The sequence below is a fragment of the Cervus canadensis genome, chromosome 6 (assembly GCF_019320065.1).
Source record: "Cervus canadensis isolate Bull #8, Minnesota chromosome 6, ASM1932006v1, whole genome shotgun sequence".
NCBI classification, from domain to species: Eukaryota; Metazoa; Chordata; class Mammalia; order Artiodactyla; family Cervidae; genus Cervus; species Cervus canadensis.
In genome coordinates, this window is record NC_057391.1 from 80,587,693 (window position 1) to 80,610,794 (window position 23,102).

At 46.6% G+C, this 23,102-nt stretch overlaps 1 protein-coding gene and 1 pseudogene across 7 annotated transcripts in view; one reads left to right on the forward strand and one right to left on the reverse strand.

The window, feature by feature from the left end:
• Positions 1 to 308: 308 nt before the first annotated feature.
• AREL1 (apoptosis resistant E3 ubiquitin protein ligase 1) overlaps positions 309 to 23,102 on the reverse strand; it is a 45,498-nt gene continuing 22,704 nt past the window's right edge. For 3 of the 7 annotated variants that reach the window (XM_043472555.1, XM_043472553.1, XM_043472554.1), the window contains 18 exons: positions 22,240 to 22,300; positions 21,149 to 21,375; positions 19,981 to 20,218; positions 14,502 to 14,671; positions 14,154 to 14,334; positions 13,700 to 13,947; positions 12,063 to 12,140; positions 10,849 to 10,990; positions 10,595 to 10,716; positions 9,541 to 9,616; positions 8,880 to 8,989; positions 8,116 to 8,295; positions 7,815 to 7,940; positions 5,784 to 5,913; positions 5,637 to 5,695; positions 3,576 to 3,665; positions 2,986 to 3,161; positions 309 to 2,875 (listed from right to left, as the gene is read on the reverse strand). In XM_043472555.1, the coding sequence (XP_043328490.1) occupies positions 2,773 to 2,875; positions 2,986 to 3,161; positions 3,576 to 3,665; positions 5,637 to 5,695; positions 5,784 to 5,913; positions 7,815 to 7,940; positions 8,116 to 8,295; positions 8,880 to 8,989; positions 9,541 to 9,616; positions 10,595 to 10,716; positions 10,849 to 10,990; positions 12,063 to 12,140; positions 13,700 to 13,947; positions 14,154 to 14,334; positions 14,502 to 14,671; positions 19,981 to 20,218; positions 21,149 to 21,375; positions 22,240 to 22,255 (2,472 nt within the window). In that variant the 5' untranslated portion in view covers positions 22,256 to 22,300 and the 3' untranslated portion in view covers positions 309 to 2,772. The remainder of the gene's footprint in view (positions 2,876 to 2,985; positions 3,162 to 3,575; positions 3,666 to 5,636; positions 5,696 to 5,783; positions 5,914 to 7,814; positions 7,941 to 8,115; positions 8,296 to 8,879; positions 8,990 to 9,540; positions 9,617 to 10,594; positions 10,717 to 10,848; positions 10,991 to 12,062; positions 12,141 to 13,699; positions 13,948 to 14,153; positions 14,335 to 14,501; positions 14,672 to 19,980; positions 20,219 to 21,148; positions 21,376 to 22,239; positions 22,301 to 23,102) is intronic. The other 4 variants (XM_043472556.1, XM_043472558.1, XM_043472559.1 and 1 more) reach the window with 4 other exon arrangements.
• On the forward strand, positions 15,347 to 16,391 carry LOC122443990 (annotated as a pseudogene).

The window sequence follows — 23,102 nt, forward strand, 5'->3', positions numbered from 1 at the left end:
GACATCCTCTGTTTTTGCCAAACTGGTCTCTCCCCCTGGAGCTGAGTACAAGCACTTGTCCCAGCTGTTGGCTCTCTGTGCAAGGAGGCACCGAGGCCCTGCGGGGCACCACGGACAGCAGTCCAGGAAGGGTGAGAGGGCTGGCAGGTCTGGACCAGGCCAGGGCTCCGGGAGTCCATTCTATCCCAAGCTGACTGCTTCTGAAGGGTTACTGGGGAAATGCAAAAACATTTCTACATTTTTCTTTTCCTTCCCCACCTCCAAGTTAAGCCCTGAATCATCACATACAGCAGTCACTTGCTTCTTAGTCCTTTTAAACATTCATTTATTCACTGTACAAAATATTTACACTACTGCTGCAACTGTGTGGCCCTTTAGTCTGGCCTGACAAATTTGCAGCAGGGCTTGGTCTCTGCTGGAGTTCTAGAAACACGCCAACACTTTCCTTGGTGTTCACCTGGTGCCTGGTCTCCTTCACTAGCCAGGAGGTTAGCTGGCCGCCCAAGTACCTGGGCCACAAGGGCATAAATAAAAGAACTGACCAAAATAAGAAACGTGAATAGGAAACACTTCCAGTAACAGGCACTCTTTCTTCTCTCTGACATGGTGTACGTCTCCCCACACCGGCTAATTCCAAAGCAGGATTAGAAAAGAAGGTCAAAGGAAGGGCAAAAGAGCAAAGATACTTTTGAATAGTTAGGAGAGAGAGAGAGAGAACACTCAAAGAATACAAAACCACAACAGTACCAAACGGTTTTGTGAAACAAAGACCCTGGGGCTAAGGACCACCGCAGGCCACAGCTGCGCTGCCATGGTACCCAGGATGCTCTGAAACGTGCTATGACTAGAGCTCAGAAAGGACAGATGGAGCCAAGAAAATCAACTCGCGCTCCAGCATCAGTCTCTGGGGCGGGGGGGGGGGAGCACAGGGTTTGGAAGAGGAACAACGGCCAAAGACAGCAGAGCCAGCCCACGTGCCCCCAGCTGGAATCCCTCTCTGGGCCCAAAGGGCGGCATCATGCTTCCCAGGGGGATGATGAAGCTTGCCTGTACATATCCCGTGGGGCAGCACCTTGTCCTGGTCCCTGAGGAGAGCAGTGACCGTGTGGCGTGGAGGACCTGGGGTAGAGAGGGCCCCAATGCTGGACCCTGGACCCCAAGGGTGAGTGAGGTCAGCATTCAGCACCCATGCCAAGGACAAATGACAACTGCGAAGGAGTGAGGTCAGGCAGGAACTGTAGCAGCTCAGAAAGGCTTGTTCCTCGTGATCCCTGGGAACAGGAGGGCTCAGACGTGCTTCCAGCAGGCCAAGGCATGGCCTCAAGTCCTGCCTCATATCTGGACTCTTTGTACTTGCTGGTTTTGGCAATAAAGATGGCTTGTTAATGTTCTTAGAGTCGAATGCCCCATTGGGAATGGTCGCTTGCAGCAAAGCCTTCTTAGAAACAGAAACTTCAGAATTCGATGAGATTCTGAGTCTTGAAAATGTCTTCATTCAAATCGTTAATGGCAAAGGTTGTTGTCATCTTCCAAGAAACAGCTGCAGGCTCTCTTCAATCATGTCACAGTGAGCCTAGTGTGTCTTCCTCCCTCCTGAGGTGCCCTTGCTGGTAACTGAGGGAGTGACAGAAGTCACTGGGACAGCGAGGCGTTTATCGTCTGACACAGCTCCTCGATGTGTGTCCCTTGTGTCCTGACCCTAAGGACCTCTGAGAAGCAATTACTGATCCCTTCTCCCTTGCCTCAGTGCTGCCAGGGAACACCAAGCAGAATCAGGGACCAGTGGCATGCTATCAAACCGTCCTAATTTCTTGCTCCAAAATTTTCTTCAGTGGAAACCTCCAGAATGCCCAGCTCTCAGCAGATAGCACAAGTTGGAGGTGAGGAGCCAGGCCCAGCCACACCTCAGTGTAAAGAACAAACTCAGGGACAAGCATCAGTCGTCTTCAAGCCAGTCACATGCCAAGAAATGCCCGACAACCCTAAAGGAGAATCGCCTTCAGCACTGGCGGCTACAGCCCGGCTAGCTTTCACATTCTTAGGTCTGTCTCACAGGTTTATTATACTCAAAAAAAAAAAAGCTTACTAGGGAGTTCTTCTTTATGAATTAAATGATCATTTCTGCAAATGCTTGCAGGGAAAAGCTCCTTTTCCAGTTCTGACACCACACAAAAAAGGACCCTTTGGTACTATCAGTAACCACGCGAGCTAGCCCCGTGCCTGCACCGGCCGTTGTGCAGAGGGGCAAAGCTGAAGTCTGTCTGTCGCCGTGGGCCACCTCTGGTCTGTGCTCCTCCTGGTGAGCAGACAGTCACCTGTCCCCAGGAAGGACTCACAGACTCTGGGTCAAGGGGAAACGGAGGGAACCCCTGCGGAGCATCGGCAGAGGAGGCTGAGCGAGGCGAGGACCCCAGCGCTCCCAGAAAGGCCGAGCCTCCGTGTCGCCTCCCTCAGCGGCTGAGGCAGCTCCCGCCTCTGAGCTCCTCTGAGAACCAAGGGCGAGCACAGCGGACCCCCAGCCTCCTCCTGCGACTGAGCCACTTGCTCAGGGTAGGGACCTGCCAGAGGGGGCCGTGGGGGGAAGGCGGGAAGGGAGGGGGCAAGGGAAGGACGAGGCTGGGAGGTGACCGACTCCTCCACACGCTGGGGGGTCACGCGGCAGCTTCTGGCTGATGGTTCTGTGTCTGTCGGGGTCAGCGGTCGTGTCTGTGGCGCGCGCCACCTGGAGGCTCCGGGAAGCCACGGGAGCCAAGCAGACAGCAGGGAGAGCGGTCAGAACATGCCGAAGCCCTCGCAGCCCTCGCTGATGGCCAGCTGCAGCATCCTGTGCACCTCTTCGTAGGAGTCATACGTAGGGAGGCACAGCTGGTTGAAACTGCAAGGTCGAGGGGAGGGGAGTGATTAACTCACACGAGCAGACCATGCCGGCGAGGGCTGCAAAGATAACCCTCTGTGACAGCCTGCGCCAGGCCGTCAGATACCCACCACGTGTGTGCAGTTGGGAGCGTGCTGTGGGTCGGGGCCGCGATAATCTGGAAGGAGGGACAGAGGGCAGCAAAGCCTCCGGGTGGCAGCTGAGAGGAGCCTGTGGTGAACTGCAGCAGCCGAGCCAACTCTTCCTGTGTCAGACTGGAAACCACGGTCCAAAACCACCTCATGACCTGTGGGGAGAGCACGAGGCTGGGGTCACACCCAGGTGTGGCTGCGGATCTGACCCCTGGGGGAAGGAGCGGGGTGCTCTGAAGTGGGAGGAGGGGGCCCCGGTGACTTGCACGCAGGTAGGAACGGCTAGAATCAAAAACCTCTTTAAGAGGGAGTGATGCGGATACACAGCCTGGAGGGCAGTCCCTGACTGCTTGGTTCTCTCTCTCTGTCTTTTCAACATTATTGCTTCTGGACACAGCATCAATAGCCCTTAAGGACAAGGGTTCCCGTATGTCTGGATGACCACCTGCCTTTCCCCGCCATGTATCGCTTTTTCCCAGTTGACATATCTGCTTCTCTGCTTTTTCTTTCTGAAGCTTTTTCTGTATAATATGGTACAAATTCAACTGAAAGAATTTTGGCCCACTTACCTTTTCTCTGAAATGCCACGAGCCACCAATGACCACTGCGTGGGCTTTGAAGTCAGACACACTGATGTCCCCAGTCCCACACATCAGCAGCTGGAGAAGACAGTCAGGTGTTTACTGGGACAGTCAGAGGGGTGAAGTGCCATCATAAGGTCAAAATATGTTAACATGCAAAATATGGAATACAGAAACATCAATAAAAAGATGTATGGTGACGTCATAATCCAAGAACACTACTTTAGGAAAATCACTTACAATATGTCAATGGTTCCTAACCAATGCAGTAAAACTCACAGGGCTTTAATATACATATATAGATAGATAGATGCCTATAGCCTTACCCCAGACCTAGTGAATCAGAATCTCTAGGGACAGGTTACAAGCTTCTGTACTTTGAAAAAGTTTCCCAGGTGTTTCTGATGGGCACCCCTCATGAAGAATAGCTGCTTTATGTATCATTTTGATGAAACAAAGGACAAAAAGGGAACCAAGTGTTTACTGACTGCTCTGGATGTGGCCTGGGAATACCAGGGGGGAAAGCAGGCCCCTCCCCTTCGATGAAGACCCCAGCCCCATTTACTAATTTGTTAGGTCGCCTTTCCTTTTCCCCAAATCCACCCTTCTTTTGTAGACTGAACTTTTACTACTGTCCCTTCAGCTCCACCTCTACTTGATCAGATAAATGAAAAAGAATGCCAAAAAATGAGAACATTAATGACATCAGAGCCCTAAACATCTTGTTGATGTCCTAATTTGGTTCAGGATCCAGCAAGTTACTTAGCAGACTATGAGTACTCATCCAATAGCTGTAAAGGCAGTCCTAATCAAGAGACAAGAGAAGCCCAAATGAAGTGTGAGAAGCTTGGTGCCTTCAAAAAGAACTTGCTAATGAGTAACTAAGAGCAGGACGGGGAGCAATCCTGAGAGACTGTGCCTTCCTCCTATGCACTTTACCAATTGTTAACGAACGTTTTGCTTCAGGATAAAATCCACCAGTAGCTGTTTCTCAGCCCGGAAAATGCTGGCACTAGGTGACAGGTCTGCCGGAAACTGCGGGCTGAGAGATGGAGACTGCATTATTTGGATTTTATACCTAAAGGTACAAAATGTGCTGAAAATTATGTAAGACGTTGATTCTTGTTCTCAAAGCCAGTTCGGTTAGTAAGAATAAAAATGGTGCAAGACTACCTGAAACTCCTGATTCCCTTTTTTTGGGGTGGAGGGGGAAGGGGCATACTTCATGGCATGTGGGATCTTAGATCCCCAACCAGGGATCAAATCCATGCTGCCTGCATTGGGAGCGCAGAGTCGTTAACCACTAGACCACCAAGGAAGTCCGCTGTCTCCCCATTTTTGAAGAAGAACTTCCTCACTGTGGGAAACAGCTTAGAGAAACTTTAATAAAGGCTATGGGACGTTAAAGCTAATAACTTGCATTATATGTATCATGTGTGAGCAGTGGGTAAAAACAAACTGGTTTTACTTTTTGCCTATACCCGAAGTTCATGGAACTTCAGCCTGCTCATTATAGCAAGGTATTTACCATCTTACAGTGCATTCTGGTTGTCACAGGATCTAAAGGAAGAATATATTAACTCTGTAGTGTTGTCAACCAAAGCTATGACAGGCCTCACATCCTTTGGATTGTCTCCTTCACTAGAATGTAGCTCCATGAGCCCCCCAGTTCCTCAAAAGCACTTGCCATATAGGAGGCACTCGATATGAATAGTCTCTGAACAAATAAATGCTTCTAACCCCTTAAATCAACTTAAAAGGTCATAGGATTTATAAAGACTGTACAAGATACCAACATTCTTTACCACTCAACCAGTATAATATTTGATGAGTAAATAGTCATTATTACTATTCATCAATAATTATTCCACATTCAAATTTTTTTAAAAGCTGGAGAAAGGGTCCATGACTGGAAGAGCAACAAAAGTGAAACCAACTCTGAAAGGGCTTTCTTACCGCATCTCATAACAGAAGGTGCAAGAAGCTGGTTCCTGTGGGCATAATAAAATAGCAAGCCAGGGACAGGGAGTTCCAATTGTAAGCACTTACCTCAAGCTCATTCTCATCAAAAATAGCCAAGAGGTTTTCAGGGACTAACTCATTCAGGCCTGAAACAAAATATCCAAGTTAAAGCTATATCCACACTATGTGATACAGGTATTTACACCTCAAAGCCAAGAGTCAACAGAATCCCACCTTTTAGGAAATGTTCCACCTCCTCTTTCACTTGGCTGGCCAGTCGATACTGGGCCAGCAAATTTAAATAGAAGATCTTATTCGCGTTGGTGACAGGGGTTTGAGCTCCACCTGTCATAAGTTCTACAACCTGAAAGAAGCAAAAGACAGAGAGAGCGTGTGGATGGGAGTTTAAAAGACGACAGCTACCCAGCAAGTCCCACAAACAGCACATTATTGAACTGCACCACGGTCACACGTTCCTGCTCAGCACTCAGGTTTTCAACACACTTGGTTTTACTCAGTAACTAAATTTTCAGGGTTCCTACCGCTATTGCTGTATTCTACTCACTACTGTTCCTGAAGTGGGTCTCTCAGGGAGTCTTCTCTGACCTGGTCAAACAGTGGCGATGCAACAGGAAGATATGTATGTGTCCTTGTTAGCAACATTTTAACACTCCTCTGATCCAAAATTAAACCATTACTGACCTCTTCTCTTAAACCCCTGAGACAACTGAGACTCTGTAAAGCCAGATAAGTAGTAAAGAAGCATAATCTCAGAAATTCCAAGACATGCACAGATGTTCCCCTACATTCTTCTATTTCTAACGTGAGGCAATAGAAAAAGCCATGGCTTGATACTTAGAGACTAACTTGCTATGGGGTTTCAGTCACTTAGCTATTTGGATTCCCGGTTTTTCCATCTGCGAAGAAAAGGCTGAACTGTGTGATTTTCAAATAGAACGGGCACCCTCCTCCAATAAGCAACTCCTAAGGAAGCCACCTTCCCTGGTGGCTCAGACGGTAAAGCATCTGCCTACAATGCGGGAGACCCAGGTTCAATTCCTGGGTCGGGAAGATCTGGTGCAGGAAATAGCAACCCACTCCAGTATTCTTGCCTGGAAAATCCCATGGACGGAGAAACCTGGTAGGCTATAGTCCATGGGGTTGCAAAGAATCGGACATGACTGAGTCGACTTCACTCACTTTAAGGGAGCTTTGAGGAAGCCCTGAAACAAGTTTAAAGCCACCCTGGGAAACCTGTGCACAATGAGCAAGGTTGTCTTCACAGGTGAATGAAGGCCTCCATTTAGTTACAGGATCAGATTTTAAGGTCCTGACCACGGCATGGGAGGGACAGAACTTTGGTCCAGAGCAAAGATTCTCAATAGATTTAAACATGTAAGACTTTTTCTGTTATTATGCACAGTTCTGGTTATTTTTATTTTATGTGTGTAAGCACTTCTAACTATTAGCCTAAGTAGTAAGTGACTAAGATTTAGTATTCATATCAAATCCAATTAAAATCAGTACTCCCCTAGGCCTGCAGACCCTAATTCAGTCTTCTATTGACTCGAGACGCCTTGCAGTGCTGGGTCAAGAAAACGGGCTCCACCCACACAGGTGTAAAGGCCAGTGGCCAAGACCCGCACAGGGCTCACAAGGGTATCTGATTATCAGTTCAGTGCTATTAGTGATCACAAACTTTCAGTCATTGCTATTTTGCTTTCAATTATTTCTAACTGCAACTCCAGGTTTGTCATGATCATTTGATATTATTTAAACCCAGAATGCAAACAAAATCACATGTGCATCAGAAATACTTTTGGCCATTTTCTAATAAAAACCTTAAAAATAAATAGGCACAGTGTTTAAATGGGAGTCAACTACCTCCCTGCCCCTAATGTTGAGACAGACACTGTCATCCCTTCCAAAACTGCCTGTGCAGTGACACTTCACTATCACTTCGTTCTTTTTCTACTGGAAAGGAGGGACTCGTGGGATGGATGGTATATGTCTCCGGTTCCATTTAAATAGGCCAAGGCCATACAACGTGGGATACAGTGCCCCAAAGCTACGCTGTCCAATACGGCTGTCACTAGTCACAGGTAGTTAATTTAGAAATTCAGGTATTTGGTCATACCAGACACATTTTGGGTGTTCAAAAGTTTAAATACAGAACACTTCCATCATTGCGAAAGGTCCACTAGACAGCCCTGATGCAGAGGAGGCTGGGAAATGGGACCCACAGGCTTCAGTTCTCTGTCTCACCTTATCCAATTGACCTGATTTATTATATTTCTCTTCTGCAAAGACCAGCTCCATCTCACTCATGTCATTGTTGAGGATGAAACAAACTTTAGATTTGTAGAATTCTGGGTCATCTGTTTCAAAATACTGAGGAGACAGAAAGACACAGAACACAGCATGACCACTCTCACCCAGAAATAAAATTTGTAACTGCTTGGAACTACTTACCCCTTCAAACCTCAAGAATAATAAACAGAGGGTGGAGAGATTCCAAAGTTAATGGCCAGGGGACTTAGCAGAAAACACATACCTAAGACCTTACCTTGTAATGCATACGTAGTCCTATGATTTGGGCCAAGAAAGAACGGGTAAAGCGAGCTCGGACCAACTGCTTGTAGGCTCCTCCTAGAGAGGACTCATAGAGACATTTGCCCACCAGGCGCCCTGCAAACTCATACATCTTTAGGCGCAGATGAGTGGGGCGATTAGGGTTGGGGTGCACCTGTCAAAGAGAGAGATTAAAAGGTTGTGGGTCGTTTTTCTTAAAGCCTAGTTCTGGAAAGATTCTCCCGCCACAACTCTATCCCAAGGGAGCAAAAATTTCAGTGTTAGGATCAAGGAGCCCATTCAAATGGCATTGTTTAGTAGCCACCACTGAGTAATTCAAAATGACTGGAGGAAAAAGGAGAAAGATGGACTTATAATAAACTAAAAAATCTTCTATTGATTTTGTGGTCCCTGGCTACAAACGGAAGTCAATCAGTGGATGATATAATGCCTCTTTCCTAAACCAGAACCTTTTTCAGCCAGAGTCTACTTCCCTACCCCCCTAGTCAAAGACCTTGTACAGAGTTCAATTGCTTCAGGGATGTTCTGAAAAAAATGGCTTAATTATTAAAATACTAAGGAGTAGAACAGCCACTGCACTATAATGCTTTTTATTCATCTGTCTGCATTTTCTCTTAGAGATGAAATAAGGAAGGCAAAGAGGAGGGAGGTAATCTGATTAGTTCAAATTCTTACTAGTCTCTCCATCATAACACAATTCACATTTTGCTCCCACCCCCGGGGAAGTCACAGACTCACTAATGCTTGGTTGGTGTCACTGAATCGGGTGAAGAGCTGATTGGTGGTGTCAAATAGCGCTTTGCAGATTAACTCAAACCATTCCCGACGAGGCCCTCCCCAGTCCAGAGCTGGAAAGGATAATAAAAACAAAAAGTGACACTGGCTTATCACCTTTTATCATTTTTGTTCATTTATTCATCATTTTATACTCTCTGATCCTTCCTCCCTCCATTCCACCACCCTGGTGTCCCATATTCCAACCCACTTAACTGTGGACATTTTTTTTTTTTAATCCCACCTCATTCTGTAGGATTAAAGGTATTCCAATCACTAAGCTGATGCCCTCTAGCGTGGGAACACAGATCAGAGATCCCAGGAACTGATGCTTCTCTTGGTACTACAAAGGTTACTCTGCCCTTCTACTTCAAACTCCTAAAAGCTCACCCTCCATATCCTTGTCCGTCTGTGCTCTACAAGCTCAACCAAGCCATCTAGCCAGTAAACACCACCCTTTTGGTCTTGACTCATGACTTCTTTTTCCCAAGGAAAAAGAAGCTGGAGCAGGGGTGGCAAGCATGTGTAGGAGGGTTGTTTTCAGTTTCTGTGGATATAGTGTAAGGAGATAGGGAGGAGTGGGAAGGAGAGTTAAAAAAGATGAGTGGGAGATTTCAAAACTGACCTTCTTCATCCTGAAAAACCACTTCAAAGTTCTTGCTCCAATCTGAGATGGAAAAATTCCGAGTGGCTTTCAGAGACTGAAAAGCAGTAAAAGAAAAGAAATTGTCAGAACACTGGCCAGTACCTCTTGGGTGTTTAAGACAAAAACACAAGAACATTACCACTGTCCATTTAATAGTCACAAGTATTTGGAGGCAATATATTACTCAAAAATAAGCTTTAATAATACCATCTTAAATTTAAAATGCACGTATCTCCAGAAGAAGTTTAAGATAAAAAAAATCAAATTCATATTTACACCACTGCCTGGCTGGAAAGTTGAAACTTTTTTTTTTTAACAGTCCTCATTAATGAGAAAACTCTTAAAAGAAATAAAAATGGCTCAAATCAGTAAGCTGTCAGCAAGAGAATCAAGGAGTCTTGGTTTTCAGTAAAGTACAGTGTCCCCACTAGACATCTTAATCCACAAGGCTAGGTTCAGACACGGAGCCATGCCACAAGGAGAAAGTGGCTGAGAAAAGGGGTTTCCAGGCACACCTACCAGAGCCAAACATCACAAACACTTTCTGGACAGGGACCAAAGCTTCCTCATTGTCAAGGAATGTGAGAACTAGGCCAGTGTCTGTGTAGTGGAGACAGAAACACATCAGGTGTTCCTTTCCCATCAGACCAGAGTGACAACAAAAATCATTTCCTCTTAACCTCGTAAGAGCTCTTCTTAATCCTGGGATTCAATAACAGGAACTTCCTTCTATAACAACAACTTAATACCTGCCTTACATAGGAAGTCCATGAGATTGTTCGGCAACTAGTCAAGAACAGGTTTTACAGCCAATGTGTCAGCTAGTCTCTCCCCTCAATTAACATAGCTGCAACAAATCTGCCCCAAATTCAGTATAGCCAAACACAAAGAACAGCGCTTAACATGTCTAAAGAAGACAGAGATTGTTTCATAAAAACAATAACCTGCAGGATATAACCAAATAGCACAGAGGTTTCTAGCTGGAAAATTTTGACAACTGTTCAACTGCTGACATGAAAAAAACTTTACTCACCGATTCCAACAAGGCATGTCTGCTGACCTTCAGGGTGACTTTAGAATGTGGTCTTTTCATATGTACCTGCCGAAGCTCTCGATGGAAAAAGTTCACCTTGTCCTGAAAGGTCTCGGAGCCTCCTGAGGAGCAGCAAGATCCAATGTGATTACAGTCTCTTTACAAGACCCCTGTGCAGGCCACCCCTACACCCTCATGCACTCAGGGTATCTGGGGTCACTGCCTTCCCCATCAGACTCCCTGTCCAACCTCACCTATGTTCTTATGGAGCGAGCGGATAAACGTGGCCGCTAAGATGTTTCTCTCCTTACAGCTGAGCTCCACCGGAGGCTGAATGCCGTCATCCACCACAAGGGTGAGCAGCTTATGGACAGGGTCAGGGCCAAGGTATGAAAACTAACAAAAGGGAAAAAAAAAGAAAGAGTTACTCTATGAAGCCCTTAAATCCACCAAAAACCCTTCACATCCCTTCCCTTCTGCATCAACCAACAAATACAAGTTAAGCCTATTTTCTCCAAGTAAGTACCTACCAGGAGTACACTTCCTTGTTTTTCACTTCAGGTAGGGGTCGGGGGTGCGGCTCAGCGGTAGAGCACATGCATTGCATGTATGAGGCCTGGGTTTCATCCCCGGAACCTCCAGGCATTGATTCCATTTTGAGGCTTTGTCCTCTACCACTGTGCCAGTGGTAAAGAACCCGCCTGCCAATGCAGGAGACACAAAAGATGTGGGCTCGATCCCTGGCCTGGGATGATCCCCTGGAGAAGGAAATGGCAACCCACTCCAGTAGTCTTGCCTGGAAAAGTTCATGGACAGAGGAGCCAGGTGGGCTACAGTCCATGGGGTCACAAAGAGTCAGACACGACTGAATGACTGAGCATGCTCTATGATTCAGATTTTATTTTAAACTTGAGTCACAGAGACCACCTGTAAGGATCACAGGCAAGGTAAGTAAGGATCACAGGTAATACTATAGACTTTCAAACATAAAATATAAGAAGTGTGAAAGCCATAAGGATATGTAAAACAGCAAATGAATACCTGAATAGGTTGGGCAAACTGGCTGGAGGAAAATGATTTGCCAGTAGATTTCAAAAGCTCAGAAAAGTTAAAAAGAAAAAACAACTTTTTTTAAATGGATGAGACTACTGGTGCTGAAACAGTTAGTTTTGGCACATTAGGAAGCCAAGTTCAGGTCAGAGCTCCAATACCCTCTCCATTAGCTTAGTCTTAGGGGCAAGAGAAAGTTGTTGAAGTATTCTGACTTCTACTAACTACTGTTTCTGTAGACATGTGTCTTCCTACAACTATAGCCTTCATGAGGAGGTAGCATCTGCTTCTTTACTTGGCAATGAATCCTGTGTGCACAATGAGAATTTCCAGAAACACCAAAAGCCCTTCTAGGAAAAAATAAAAGGTTGGAGGCTGAAGCCTGTTCTACACGAACCGGATGTAAGGTTCAACTTACTTTGGTTCCAGGGCACACCCTGAAGGTGTAAAGGCGCCAGGGAATGATTTTCAGGTAGAACTCCTTCACTGAGAATTGCTGTAGACCCAACATAAAGAAAATGAAATGAATGATTAAGAGGTTCTGTTTGGGTATCGTATTTCAAATACCTGTCCCCATCTGTATGTTCCATGATAGCCCTTTTCCTCTCTAAACAAGGAGGATAATTTAGTCAGGACTGAAATCAAATAGAAAACATCAATTCCACTTTAAAACAGGCAAATTTAAACTATTGTTGTCACATTGCAATTTCACAAAGATATCTCATAACCTTAATACTCAGGTCTTACTCAGTTCAGTTCAGTTCAGTCACTCAGTCGTGTCCGACTCTTTGCGACCCCATAAACTGCAGCATGCCATTTCCAAATATCTGAGATCAGGTTTTCACTTTACAAGTATAGAACATTTCACAATCAACATTTCATTTCACAACAACATTTCACTAGAAACGATCAGACTCTCCTCCTGCTTAGCCAGATACTTCTCAGAGAGATTTCTTCCAAATCAGTGGACAAGGAACACCAGTGGACCCTGCCCACTGCTTTATTCCTATTAGAATGCCACCAAGGATGCGCTGGGGATGATGGTGTGGGGGGGTGGGAGGAGTCACATACAAAAGAGTTCACAAAAACCTTATAGGTAAGAATAAAAAGAAGTCTCTTGTCATTTACAAAAAAAGGAAAAGACAATGCAGTAACTTTTTAATCTAAAAAGACCCCTCTGTTATCTGAACAAATAGTAGGTCAGGTTTTTTTCTTGATTTTTTAAAAAAATTCTTCATTAAAAAACATTTCAAACACATACTAAAGAAAACAGTACAATGAATTATCACCAGCTTCAACAATAATCAACTCATAGCCAATCTCATTTCATCTCTACCTTACCATTTCCCTCATTGCCATTCTCCAGGACAAATGAAGGCTAGATGTTTAAATGATGAATGGTACACAGTGAAGTGTTCTGAAGTAGAACAGAATTAGAACTCAGTTTTTGCTATGAGATTAAAGGAATGTAATGGGATGGTTCGCGTCTCGTTTTTCTGAGGTCTGTATGAATAAGCAAAATACAAATACTAAAAAAGAAACTCCCTAACACAAAGCGTCTCTCAGCTCAGGGGCCTTGGGAAGTTCACCTCCCTTGTCTCTGCCAAAATTTCTCTATTCTAACCCTGTACCCCGATGATGACATCTCTTGTGGTTTCACAAATCACAGCATGAAAGATCAAATTGTTCCCAAACGGCACAAAGGGCCAACAGTAATTTTTACACTAGTGAGAAATTATTAATGGTTAAAAGTAGCTTTCTTTAAAACTCTACAGCCATGCCTTGAAAAATCTTCCCAGGAGCGATCAAACAGCAGAATGCCCCAGGTGCTCGAAAGTACCAAAGCACAGACTCTCGGGACAGAGGTGTAATCCAGTCCAAACCAGAAAGAGGCAGCAGAAGAGGAGGTACAGCCTTTTGCTCAATGGGAAGCCATCTCTTAGTATCCCTGAACCACAAGGTGATGATCGCACCCTGATTCTCAGACCATTGCTGGGTGGGTTTTGTTACCAAATACGAGCAGGCTTGGGCAGGGGGCAAGGGGGGGGTGCCAACCTTTGGTGACACGTAGCAGTACACCTTCTTCGGTTTCTTCACCTTCTCAGGGGTGTGACACTCAGAGGATGAGTCTTCATCTTCCTCCTCCAGAGCTGTGGAGGGCCGGCGCTGGGCAGAGCTCGTGTGCATGGGTGGAAGGTGCCACGGCGTGCTGGTGCAGTTGGCAGCATTATACAGATAAGCTTCAAAATAAATGCTCACTCCTGAGGTGGACACGTTGCGTTCAACGATATTCCTCTCATTCTCTGAAGTACAACAAGGAATAAGGTTTAAAGTGCAACACAGGAGAGGAAACTGCCCATCACTAGACCTTCAGTACACAGGTCTCTAAACCAAGTTTCGGCTCAAATACCAAATGTTTGGGGTGGAGGGGTTGGTCAGATGACTGCAGATGTGCAAAGGACAAGTGGCTTGGGAAGAGGACTAATTCACAGCTCTCCTCTCAACTCACCACTTAGGACAATGATGTCAAATTCACCATTGTTGATTGGCTGGTTTTGGTATGAGATGCAGGCATGGAAGCAGCCTCGAGAATGCAAGGTGAGCCGCAGGAACACCTGGCAGGTCTGCCGGTTGGACGTCACTGACTTCTCAAATGAGACACCGGTACTCTCCTCTTCTGGAGGACCAAGCTACAGGGGGAAAACGAAGCCGTCACCAATCACACATAATTTTCCCTGCTTGTGCAGAAATTTACAAAGAACTTTCCTACCTTGAGCTAATCTAAGTCTCAGAAGGCCGGAACCACGGTCAAGGAGAAGGAGACGGATCGAAGTGACCTAGATGGGAGCCTGCTCACCTCATGAATGGACAGGCTGTAGTTGTGCTCATCTCTCAAGGACGTGGAATTGTTGGTAGGGTTGTCATACTCATCTCGGGGCACTATTTGAAGAGTGTGAGGCTGCCCACAGGTCAACACCAGGGTAGAAAAATGACACACGATTTTGGTCTTGGAAGGAACCACCATTCCTGGAACAAAGACAAGGGAAGGTAACGTCAGAGAGGTGATTTTCAGGGCACAGAGATCTACTCAGTCAGTAAGTCCTAGAAAGCTGGGTGCCCGCCCAATTCCTAGGGATAAACAATACCATTATGAACCAGAGAGAAAGAAAGAAAACAGAGAGATTAACTCAAATGAACTTTGGGAACTCATTTTTACAAATTCCTAACCACTGCAAGCACTAAAAACAATGACAGAATAACTTGGAGGAAACAGAAATGAGAGTTACAGATATAGTGCCTAGAATCCCACTGGGAACCTACAAGTGAAACTGGCCTTAAAAATAAGTGAATACTTGTAAGACAAACAGACTCGAAATATTTAGGGGCAAATCTAACAAAATCTGTGGAAGACTTGTATATTGAAAACTACAAAATGCTGATTAAAGAAATAAGTTCAAAGGCATACCATGTTTATGAATTCAGAGACTCAACATAGTAAAGATGTCAATTCTCCCAAAATGATATTAGGTTTAACATAGTTCTTTTTGTTTGTTTGTTTGTTTCTAGGTTTAACACAGTTCTTTTCAAAATCTCAGAAAGATTTTTTGGTAAATTTAGACAGTATTATTCTAAAATTTATATAGGCGGGCGGCCGAGGTGGTTTTGCTGGAGCACCGGGCGGTGGGGCCCCGGCGATGGAAGATGGTGAAGCTCGGCAAGAAATACTTCGTGTACTGCCTGGCCAAGGAGGACATGGCAGCTCACGTCGGCGCTTCCCGGACCCCCCAGGAAGTGATGGAGCATTACATAAGCATGTACATCCATGGAAACTTGAGGAAGGCCTGCATCCCCAACGCCATTCCCAACCAGGTGACCGACCACACCTGCCCCAGGGGGGGCCCCCTCTCTCCCAGCCTCATCACCCCCCGTGCCTCCCCTAGACATCTGGGTGGCCGAGCAGCAGCCGGTGGGCTACATGCCGCTGCGGGACGACTACGAGATCGAGTACAACCAGGATGCCAAGATGCTCATCAGCGGGCTCTCGGTCAACTACGACGACGACGACGACGACGACGACGACGACGACGACATGGACGACGATGACGACGACGACGACGACGACGACATGGAGATCGACCCGAAGCGCGCGCACGTGAACATGTACGTGCGCAAGCTCCGCGAGTGGCAGCCGCGCAAGAACATCGCGCGCGACTACAACCTGGTGCCCACCTTCCTGGGCAAGGACGAGGAGGAGAAGGAGCGGGCGGTGCGGCGCAAGGTCACCGAGGAGGAGAAGGAGCTGTGGCCGACGCTGCGGCCGCTCTATCAGTTCATGTCGTGCAAGGAGCTCGACAACCTGCTCGAGAACATGCACAAGAAGATGTTGCGTGCCAAGATCTGCGAGCTGCAGCGCTACTGGCGCAGTGGCATCACCAAGATGGAGGAGCCGGCCGAGTACGAGGCGGCGGCGGCGCGGGCCGCCAATCGCGACCAGGAGGACGGCCGGGATGGCGAGTTTGTGGCCGTCGAGCTCCTGTCAGACCGTGAGAAGGTGCTGTGCAGCTCGCTGAACCTGAGCCCCATGCGCTACGCGATCGTGAAGACCATCATCATCAAGGACCACCTGCAAAAGCGCCAGGGCATCCCCTCCAAGAGCCGCCTGCCCAGCTACCTGGACAAAGTCCTCAAGAAGAGGATCCTGAACTTCCTCACCCAGAGCAGGTGGATATCCAGGTACGCCTCCTGAAGCCCGCCGCCCGGAACGCCCGGGATGGACGGACGGACGGATGGACCAACAGCGAAGAGGAAAAAAAAAAAAAAAAGGCTTTGTGAGCCAAAACGAAACGGGGTGGGGAGAGGAAACGCTTTTCCGCGCCCCCCCGCCCACCTCCCACATTGTTGCTTTTTTTTTTTTTTAAATCGAGTTCTTTTTTTAGGGTATCAATTCTTTTCACTGGTCCTCTGAAGAAGCAACAGTCGGATCAAGGAGCAGACAAAACACATGTATATAACTGAATCCCTAAACGTAGTACTTTAAAATGATGATTTGCCTTTAAGTGTTCAGTTTGGACCATATGATGATGAGATTAGGAAGTTTTCTTTCTTGTTTCTTCTCAGTGGTACAGGACTGTGAGATGCGCAGAGAGGAGCCCTTCCCTGCCGGCTGAGCTCTGCCGCGGCCCTCGGTGTTGGGCAGGTGGCACTTTAGGCGGAGGGCGCCAGGCCGGGCAGGAGAGGAGGACGGGGAAGAGCAGGATGGGCATCCGTAGGGACTTGCCAGGAGGATCTGGTGTTGAACAGTTTGGTCAAGCTGAGCTTCTCCACGACGGCTGGCAGCGGCACTTGGAGCCCGTAGCCCCCCAAGTCCAGCCGCCGGGAGCTTACCGTGGCGCCTGGGGCGGGGAGCGGGGACGCGGGGCCCAGCACAGACTGGCAGAACGGGGAGCCTCCTTCCCTGGGGCTGCTTCTTGCTGCGCTTAGAATTTGGCCGTGCGTTTGACTTGGAAGAACTCATTTTAAATGAAGTTCACCGAGAGTTAAGAGTTCTGGGTTTTGGGTCAGCTCTTTCCAGGGTTCTCACCCCAGTGGCAAGCCCCTCTTTCTCTGAGACTGGCCACGTGTCTTGTCTTGTGTGGCGTCAGGCGCTGGGCTAGGCAAGAGGGACCCCTGTGGCCTCGAGGCCCGGGCACTGCTTCTCTGGGCCGCCGTTTTGAGCCAGACTCTGGCGTGGCTCTGCCCAGCCCGGTTCAGAGAGGCTCTCAGGGGTGCCCTTTCATGACGGGCATGGTGCCTTCATGCAGGAACCTGAGGAGTCGTGTGTCTTCCAGCTGCCCAGGGCATTCGTGTCCAAGGCCATGCTGTAGGGTCCGTGGAGTGGCCAGACCCCAGGGTCGTCCTTGGGCGCATCCCGCTTTTCATCCCTCATAATTAGCAGACTGTTTACCTCCCAGAATGTTTGGGCTTGAAGTTACATTAAAGTGAAGGTATTTGAGAGAGAAAAGGAAAAAAAAAAAAAAAAAACCTCATTATTTCCAAGGATGGCTTAATTATGGTGCCTTTTCCTTTCACATCCTTCTGTCTGTCCCCTAGGGTGAATTTCAGAATTAAATATACACTTCAAGTATATTGGGGGCTTCCCTGGTGACTCAGATGGTAAAAAACCCAGCTGCAATGCAGGAGACCTGGGTTCAATCCCTGGGTCGGGAAGATCTCCTGGAGAAGGGAATGGCAACCCATTCCAGTATTCTTGCCTTGGAGAACCCCCACGGACAGAGGAGCCTTGGCGGGCCACCGTCCACGGAGTGGCAGTGTTGGACGTGACTGAGTGCCTGACGCTCAAACACATGGTCCGTGGCTTTAGTTGTAAACCGTGTCGCAAGCTGGCAGAGCAGCATTCCCTGCGACCTGACCGCAAACCCGGGACCTCTCTCTCTGACCATAAAGCAGCAGGCGGTGGTGTCCCTCCCGAGTGCCGCCTCCCGCTGTCGCCCGCAGGGTAACCACGGCCGACGACAGTGCGGACACGGTCTGCGCCGGGCAGAGGTGTAGACGGTGCTACGTCCTTCCAGGGGTTCTGAGCCAGGGTTCCTGGATCAGCAGCGCAGCGGCCCCCGGGGGAATCCGCTGGCCTTTCAGGGACTTGGGCCCGCCCAGGCCTCGGACACATGGGGCGCGGCCTCGCAGGTCACTGGGACGTGGGCTGAAGTCTGAGAACTACCGGCTTTAGCCGCTCCATTGTCACCGATTTTCTACAACAGGTTCCTAGTTTGGTGAGGTTTTAAATTTAAGTCTTATTTTTATACAAAATGATTGACAGACTTTCACTAAGCTTGAGAAGCAAAAGCTCCCTGTAAAATGTGCGTGGACCCCGCCAAGAGCTGTCAAACGATAAGTTCTGTGCTTAAGCAGGTTTTCAGTGTGTGTCTTTTCTCGATGGTATGAAGAATTTATTTAGGCTTGACTGTTTTAAAACACCATTAATGAATGCATAATTTATGTTAAAAGTGTGAACCGTTTGCTACAAGGGAAAAGTAATTTTATGATTGGTTGCCTCTTGCCCCATCAACTCCAGCTATTACTGTCACATTAGTCCAGCCCCTGCTGTTTGCTTGGAGCCTTTAAATTTCTATATTTAATTCTTATGATAAATGAGTCACCATAATCCCATGGAATTAGGTCTTTTCAAAACTTAAACTCTCTCGAGTCACAGAAGATAATCAGCTGTTCAGAATGATGCTCTGGATGGCCAGCATTCCGAGAATGTATTCAGACCTAAACTCTGCCTACCGCCTCTTTTTTCCCCTTTTACACATTAAACAGGTTGAGAACCAAAAAAATAAAATAAAATGTATATAGAAAGGTAAAAGTTCTAGAAGAGCTAAAACAATTCTAAAAGAGAAAAGTGGAAAGAGTCAAGTTTAACCCAATTTCAAGACTTATTACACAGCTACATCATTAAGACTCTGGTATTGGTGGAAGGATAGACACACAGACCAATGGAACAGAACGAGAACCCAGAAATAGATCACCACAAATATGCCCAATAGATCCCTGACAAAGGTGCAAGACCAATGTAATAGGGGAAAGATAGCCTTTCCAATAAATGATGCTGGAGCAACTAGACATTTATAAGAAAAAAAAATACTGACCTAAATTACAAAAGTTAACTAAAAATGGATTACAATCTTAAATACTAAAACTGGAAAATTTTACAAAAAAAAAAACAACACAGGAGAATATCTTCAGAACCTCGGACTAGTCAAAGAGTTCTCAGATACCAAAACATGATCCACAAAATGAAAAATTAATAAATTGACTTTATCAAAATTAAAACTCTTTTTCTGTGAGAGACCCCATTAAGGGGATGAAAAGAAAAGCTAAAGATTGAGAGAAAATGTTTGCAAACCACATCTGTAACAAAGGACTTAAAGAACTCTCAAAACTCAATAGTAAAAAACAAAAAATCCCATTAGAAAATGGACAAAAGACATTTCATCGAAAAGGACACACAGAAGGCAAATAAGCACATGAAAAGATGTTCGACACTGTTAACCACTAGGGACATGCAGACTAAAACCACTATTCATAATGACCACAAACTGGAAAACAACCCAGATGTTCTTTAACTGCTGAAAGATTAAATCAAGTATGGTATACTCACACCAGGCAATAATGCCACCCAGCAATAAATTTTTAAACCATTAAATTGTGTATTTTAAATGAATGAATTATAACATGCGAATTAAATTTCAATAAAGGCATTATTTAAAAAGCAAAGGAGAAAAAAGGAAGGAAGGAAGGAATGGAGGGAGGGAGGGAAAAAAAAAAAAACCTACCAGGCTGAAAAATCTTGTAGTAGGGACTATAGGCCACGTTTAATCCACCAAGCTTCACTGAGATTTCATACCGCCCAGCTTTGCGCACAGTGAAGGCCACCTTGACCACATTGGAACTTGGCTCTTGGAGGACTTCCTGGGTCACTGGAATTTCCACTGCTAGCTCAACATGAGAGATGTGGACTCTTAGTCCCACAGGCCGGTGTGCAGGGAAGGGCTGCCCGTTCTTATAGAATAACTGTGGTGGGGAGAAGAGGGACACCCATTGGTAAGCAGGGGGACAACAGCATTTCCTGTGCAACTTGAGAAGAGTGTGGGGTGGGAGGGGGTGGCTGGTAAATCCCCACACCCAGCTAATCCTACAGTCCTGCTCACACAGGGAGAAAGAAATTCTCTCCATGCTTCGAAGAAAACCATTAAATCATAGACAAATTCTTAACCACTTCAGACGAAGGGGGTGAAATATACCATTGAATCCACTTCAACTTGACGCTTAATGAACCATAGAGGCCGCCTCCCCTGTCTTACTTGCCCTTTTTTCTTACATTTATCACTGCTAGCTCAAACATAAAGGGAAGTCAGTGGGAATCCCTGGCACTGAGTGAACAAAAGCTCTAGGCAAGGCTGGGGGTTTCGGACTATGAAACCAAGAGGAAGGCTGCAGTGCAGAAGTCACCACGGAGGCAGCAAACTTTCTGCAAAAGGCCAGAGAGTTAATACTGTTAGTTAGCAGGTCATACATAGTTACTCAACTGTGATTAATGTCTCAAATGTGACAGCATCTACAGGCAGTACAGGAGGATGAATGGGTGTGACTGTGTCCCAATAAGCCTTATTTATAGAAGCAGGAAGTGAGCTTGATTTAACCCTTGGGCCATGGTTTGCCAACCCCTAATCTACAATACCTACCCTCTTCAGTAACATTTTTCTCATTTTGAAAATGTAACATTAAGGTTTATACTTCTTCTAAGCTTAGCACCCATTAAAGCCAAATGATAGAAAAATTGACTCTCAGATGTTAACAATTCCCAAGTTCTGGGGCGGGGGGAGAGCGGGGGAGTTGAAAAACAAGGTAAAATATTAACAGTCCAGGCCAGACCGGACTGGGCTCTGGAAGGCAACTGACTCAGAAACCGCAGTGCGTACGGAGACAGAAACATTCCCTTACATGCACTCGGAAGGCCATGCTGTGGCCCACCTCATAGGGGTCCTTCCAATCCCAGGAGACTTTGCAAGACCGGGGATCCAGGTAATTTCCCCGCACGTAGTCATATATAGTCCGGTCCCCTCGGCGCTCGCGGTCCTCATTCTGGAGGAAGCTGACTACACGTGCGGCAAGCTCAAAGAGGAACTTAATTGTGAAGAAGAATGCAACCACAGACACTGTGATGCCACCTATGTGAGAGAGAGAACACACACCACCTGCCAGTTACACATGACAGCTTCTCCTTACGGAACAGGCCAGCCATCTGTCAGGGGAGAAGTCCAAAGACCCACTCTACCGGGTCACCACCTCTGTGGGTGAAGATGGGAACTTCCATACCAGGGTCAGAAACGAAGGTCCTTGGGCCAAATTCCACCCACTGCCTGTTTCTGCAAATAAAATTCTACTGAAACACAGCCCCACCCACTCATTTACTATTGTCTAGGGCTGGTTTTGCCCTAAAACCACAGAGTTCAGCAGTGGTGACACACAGTGTATGGCCTGGGAAGCTGAAAATGTTTACTCTTTGGCCCTTCACAGCAGAAGTCTGCCAAGCCTTGTTCTATACCATGGACCGTATACAATGCCTGCCCTCAAGCTCCCTGCTGAGACCCTGACAAGAGGAGTAAAAAGAATGTGTGTTTTGCTCTCTCCAGTTGGAGGCCCTCCCCTTCCTTGTCCCCTTGGCAAAAGCACCCCCCCCGCCCCCGCCCCAAACCCCACCACAGTTAGGGGTTCCTTCTTCTGGGCTCCCTCAAACTCCTGTACATTCATTCATCTACTCAACATTTCTCCCCCTTTGTGTTACGAACTACATGGAGGCAGATTTTTGCCTTATTTGACTTTGACTCGACAGGAAACAGTGTCTGGCACCGGCTATAATTACTCAATAAATATTTCTCAAATGAATGAATTCCGCTGCTAACTCTGTGAAGGTACATTCTGGCATGATTGGAAATATTTCTAAGTCTCTTTTCAAGGACAAAGAGGGAGGCAGAAAAGGATATAAGCAACCCTAGCCAAAAAAATGAGAGAGGGCTCTCTCTGTGACGTACCAATAACGTAAAACATCAGGTCCCTTCAGTGCCAACAGACAGCCGAGGATCACAGCTGCAGCTGCAAAAGAAAACTTGTTTAGTTTTCCCTGACTCTTCCCTGCAGCCATCTCAGGGAGAGACAAAGCAGAGCATGTGGCTTGAGCCAACCATCTCTGGCCTTCCTGTCCCTGCTCTCTCTCTAGCTTGACAGGTGCCCTACAACATTGCAGAGAAACAGAATGCATCATTGCCCCAAAAGATTTCCAATCTACCGACCACCCTAGGAATACCACAAACAGCCACTTCTAATTACGAAATGCAGTAACATGCCTTTCATCTTCCTGGATGCAGGGCCCCAAGACAGTTTCCCTCCCCCATGCAAAGTAGTGCTAATTAACACAAGCAAAGAGGATAATGGAGTCACTTTCCCCTTGCATTTGCCTTCTGGAAGTAATTCATCTAAATAGAAATAGTTATATAAAATGTGGATTTTTTTTTTTTAAGCAAGGATTATTATCATCATGTTGGCATTATGTAATTAAAATGAACTCTGGGTCATCTCAATAATAAGCAGTGGGCATGTAAGAGAAGCTGGCTTTTTTTTTTTTTTGCTGTTACCAATCAGACAAACTAATGGGCCTTGTGAAAGATGAGCCCAGCAGAGGCCAAGTAGAGGAATCAGAGGAGGAGACTGGACTTCTCATCCCAAGTGATGTCTGCCAAGGTCAGAACAATTCAGACAGGGGCCAGAGTCTGAGGGGAAACTTTCACTATTAGTAGACTTATTTCCAGAGTAAGACTTCAATCTTATTACTCATTTGAACCACCCAAGGTACTGCCAAGGAAAAATGCAATGCACACTGACATTCCTATCTCATCAC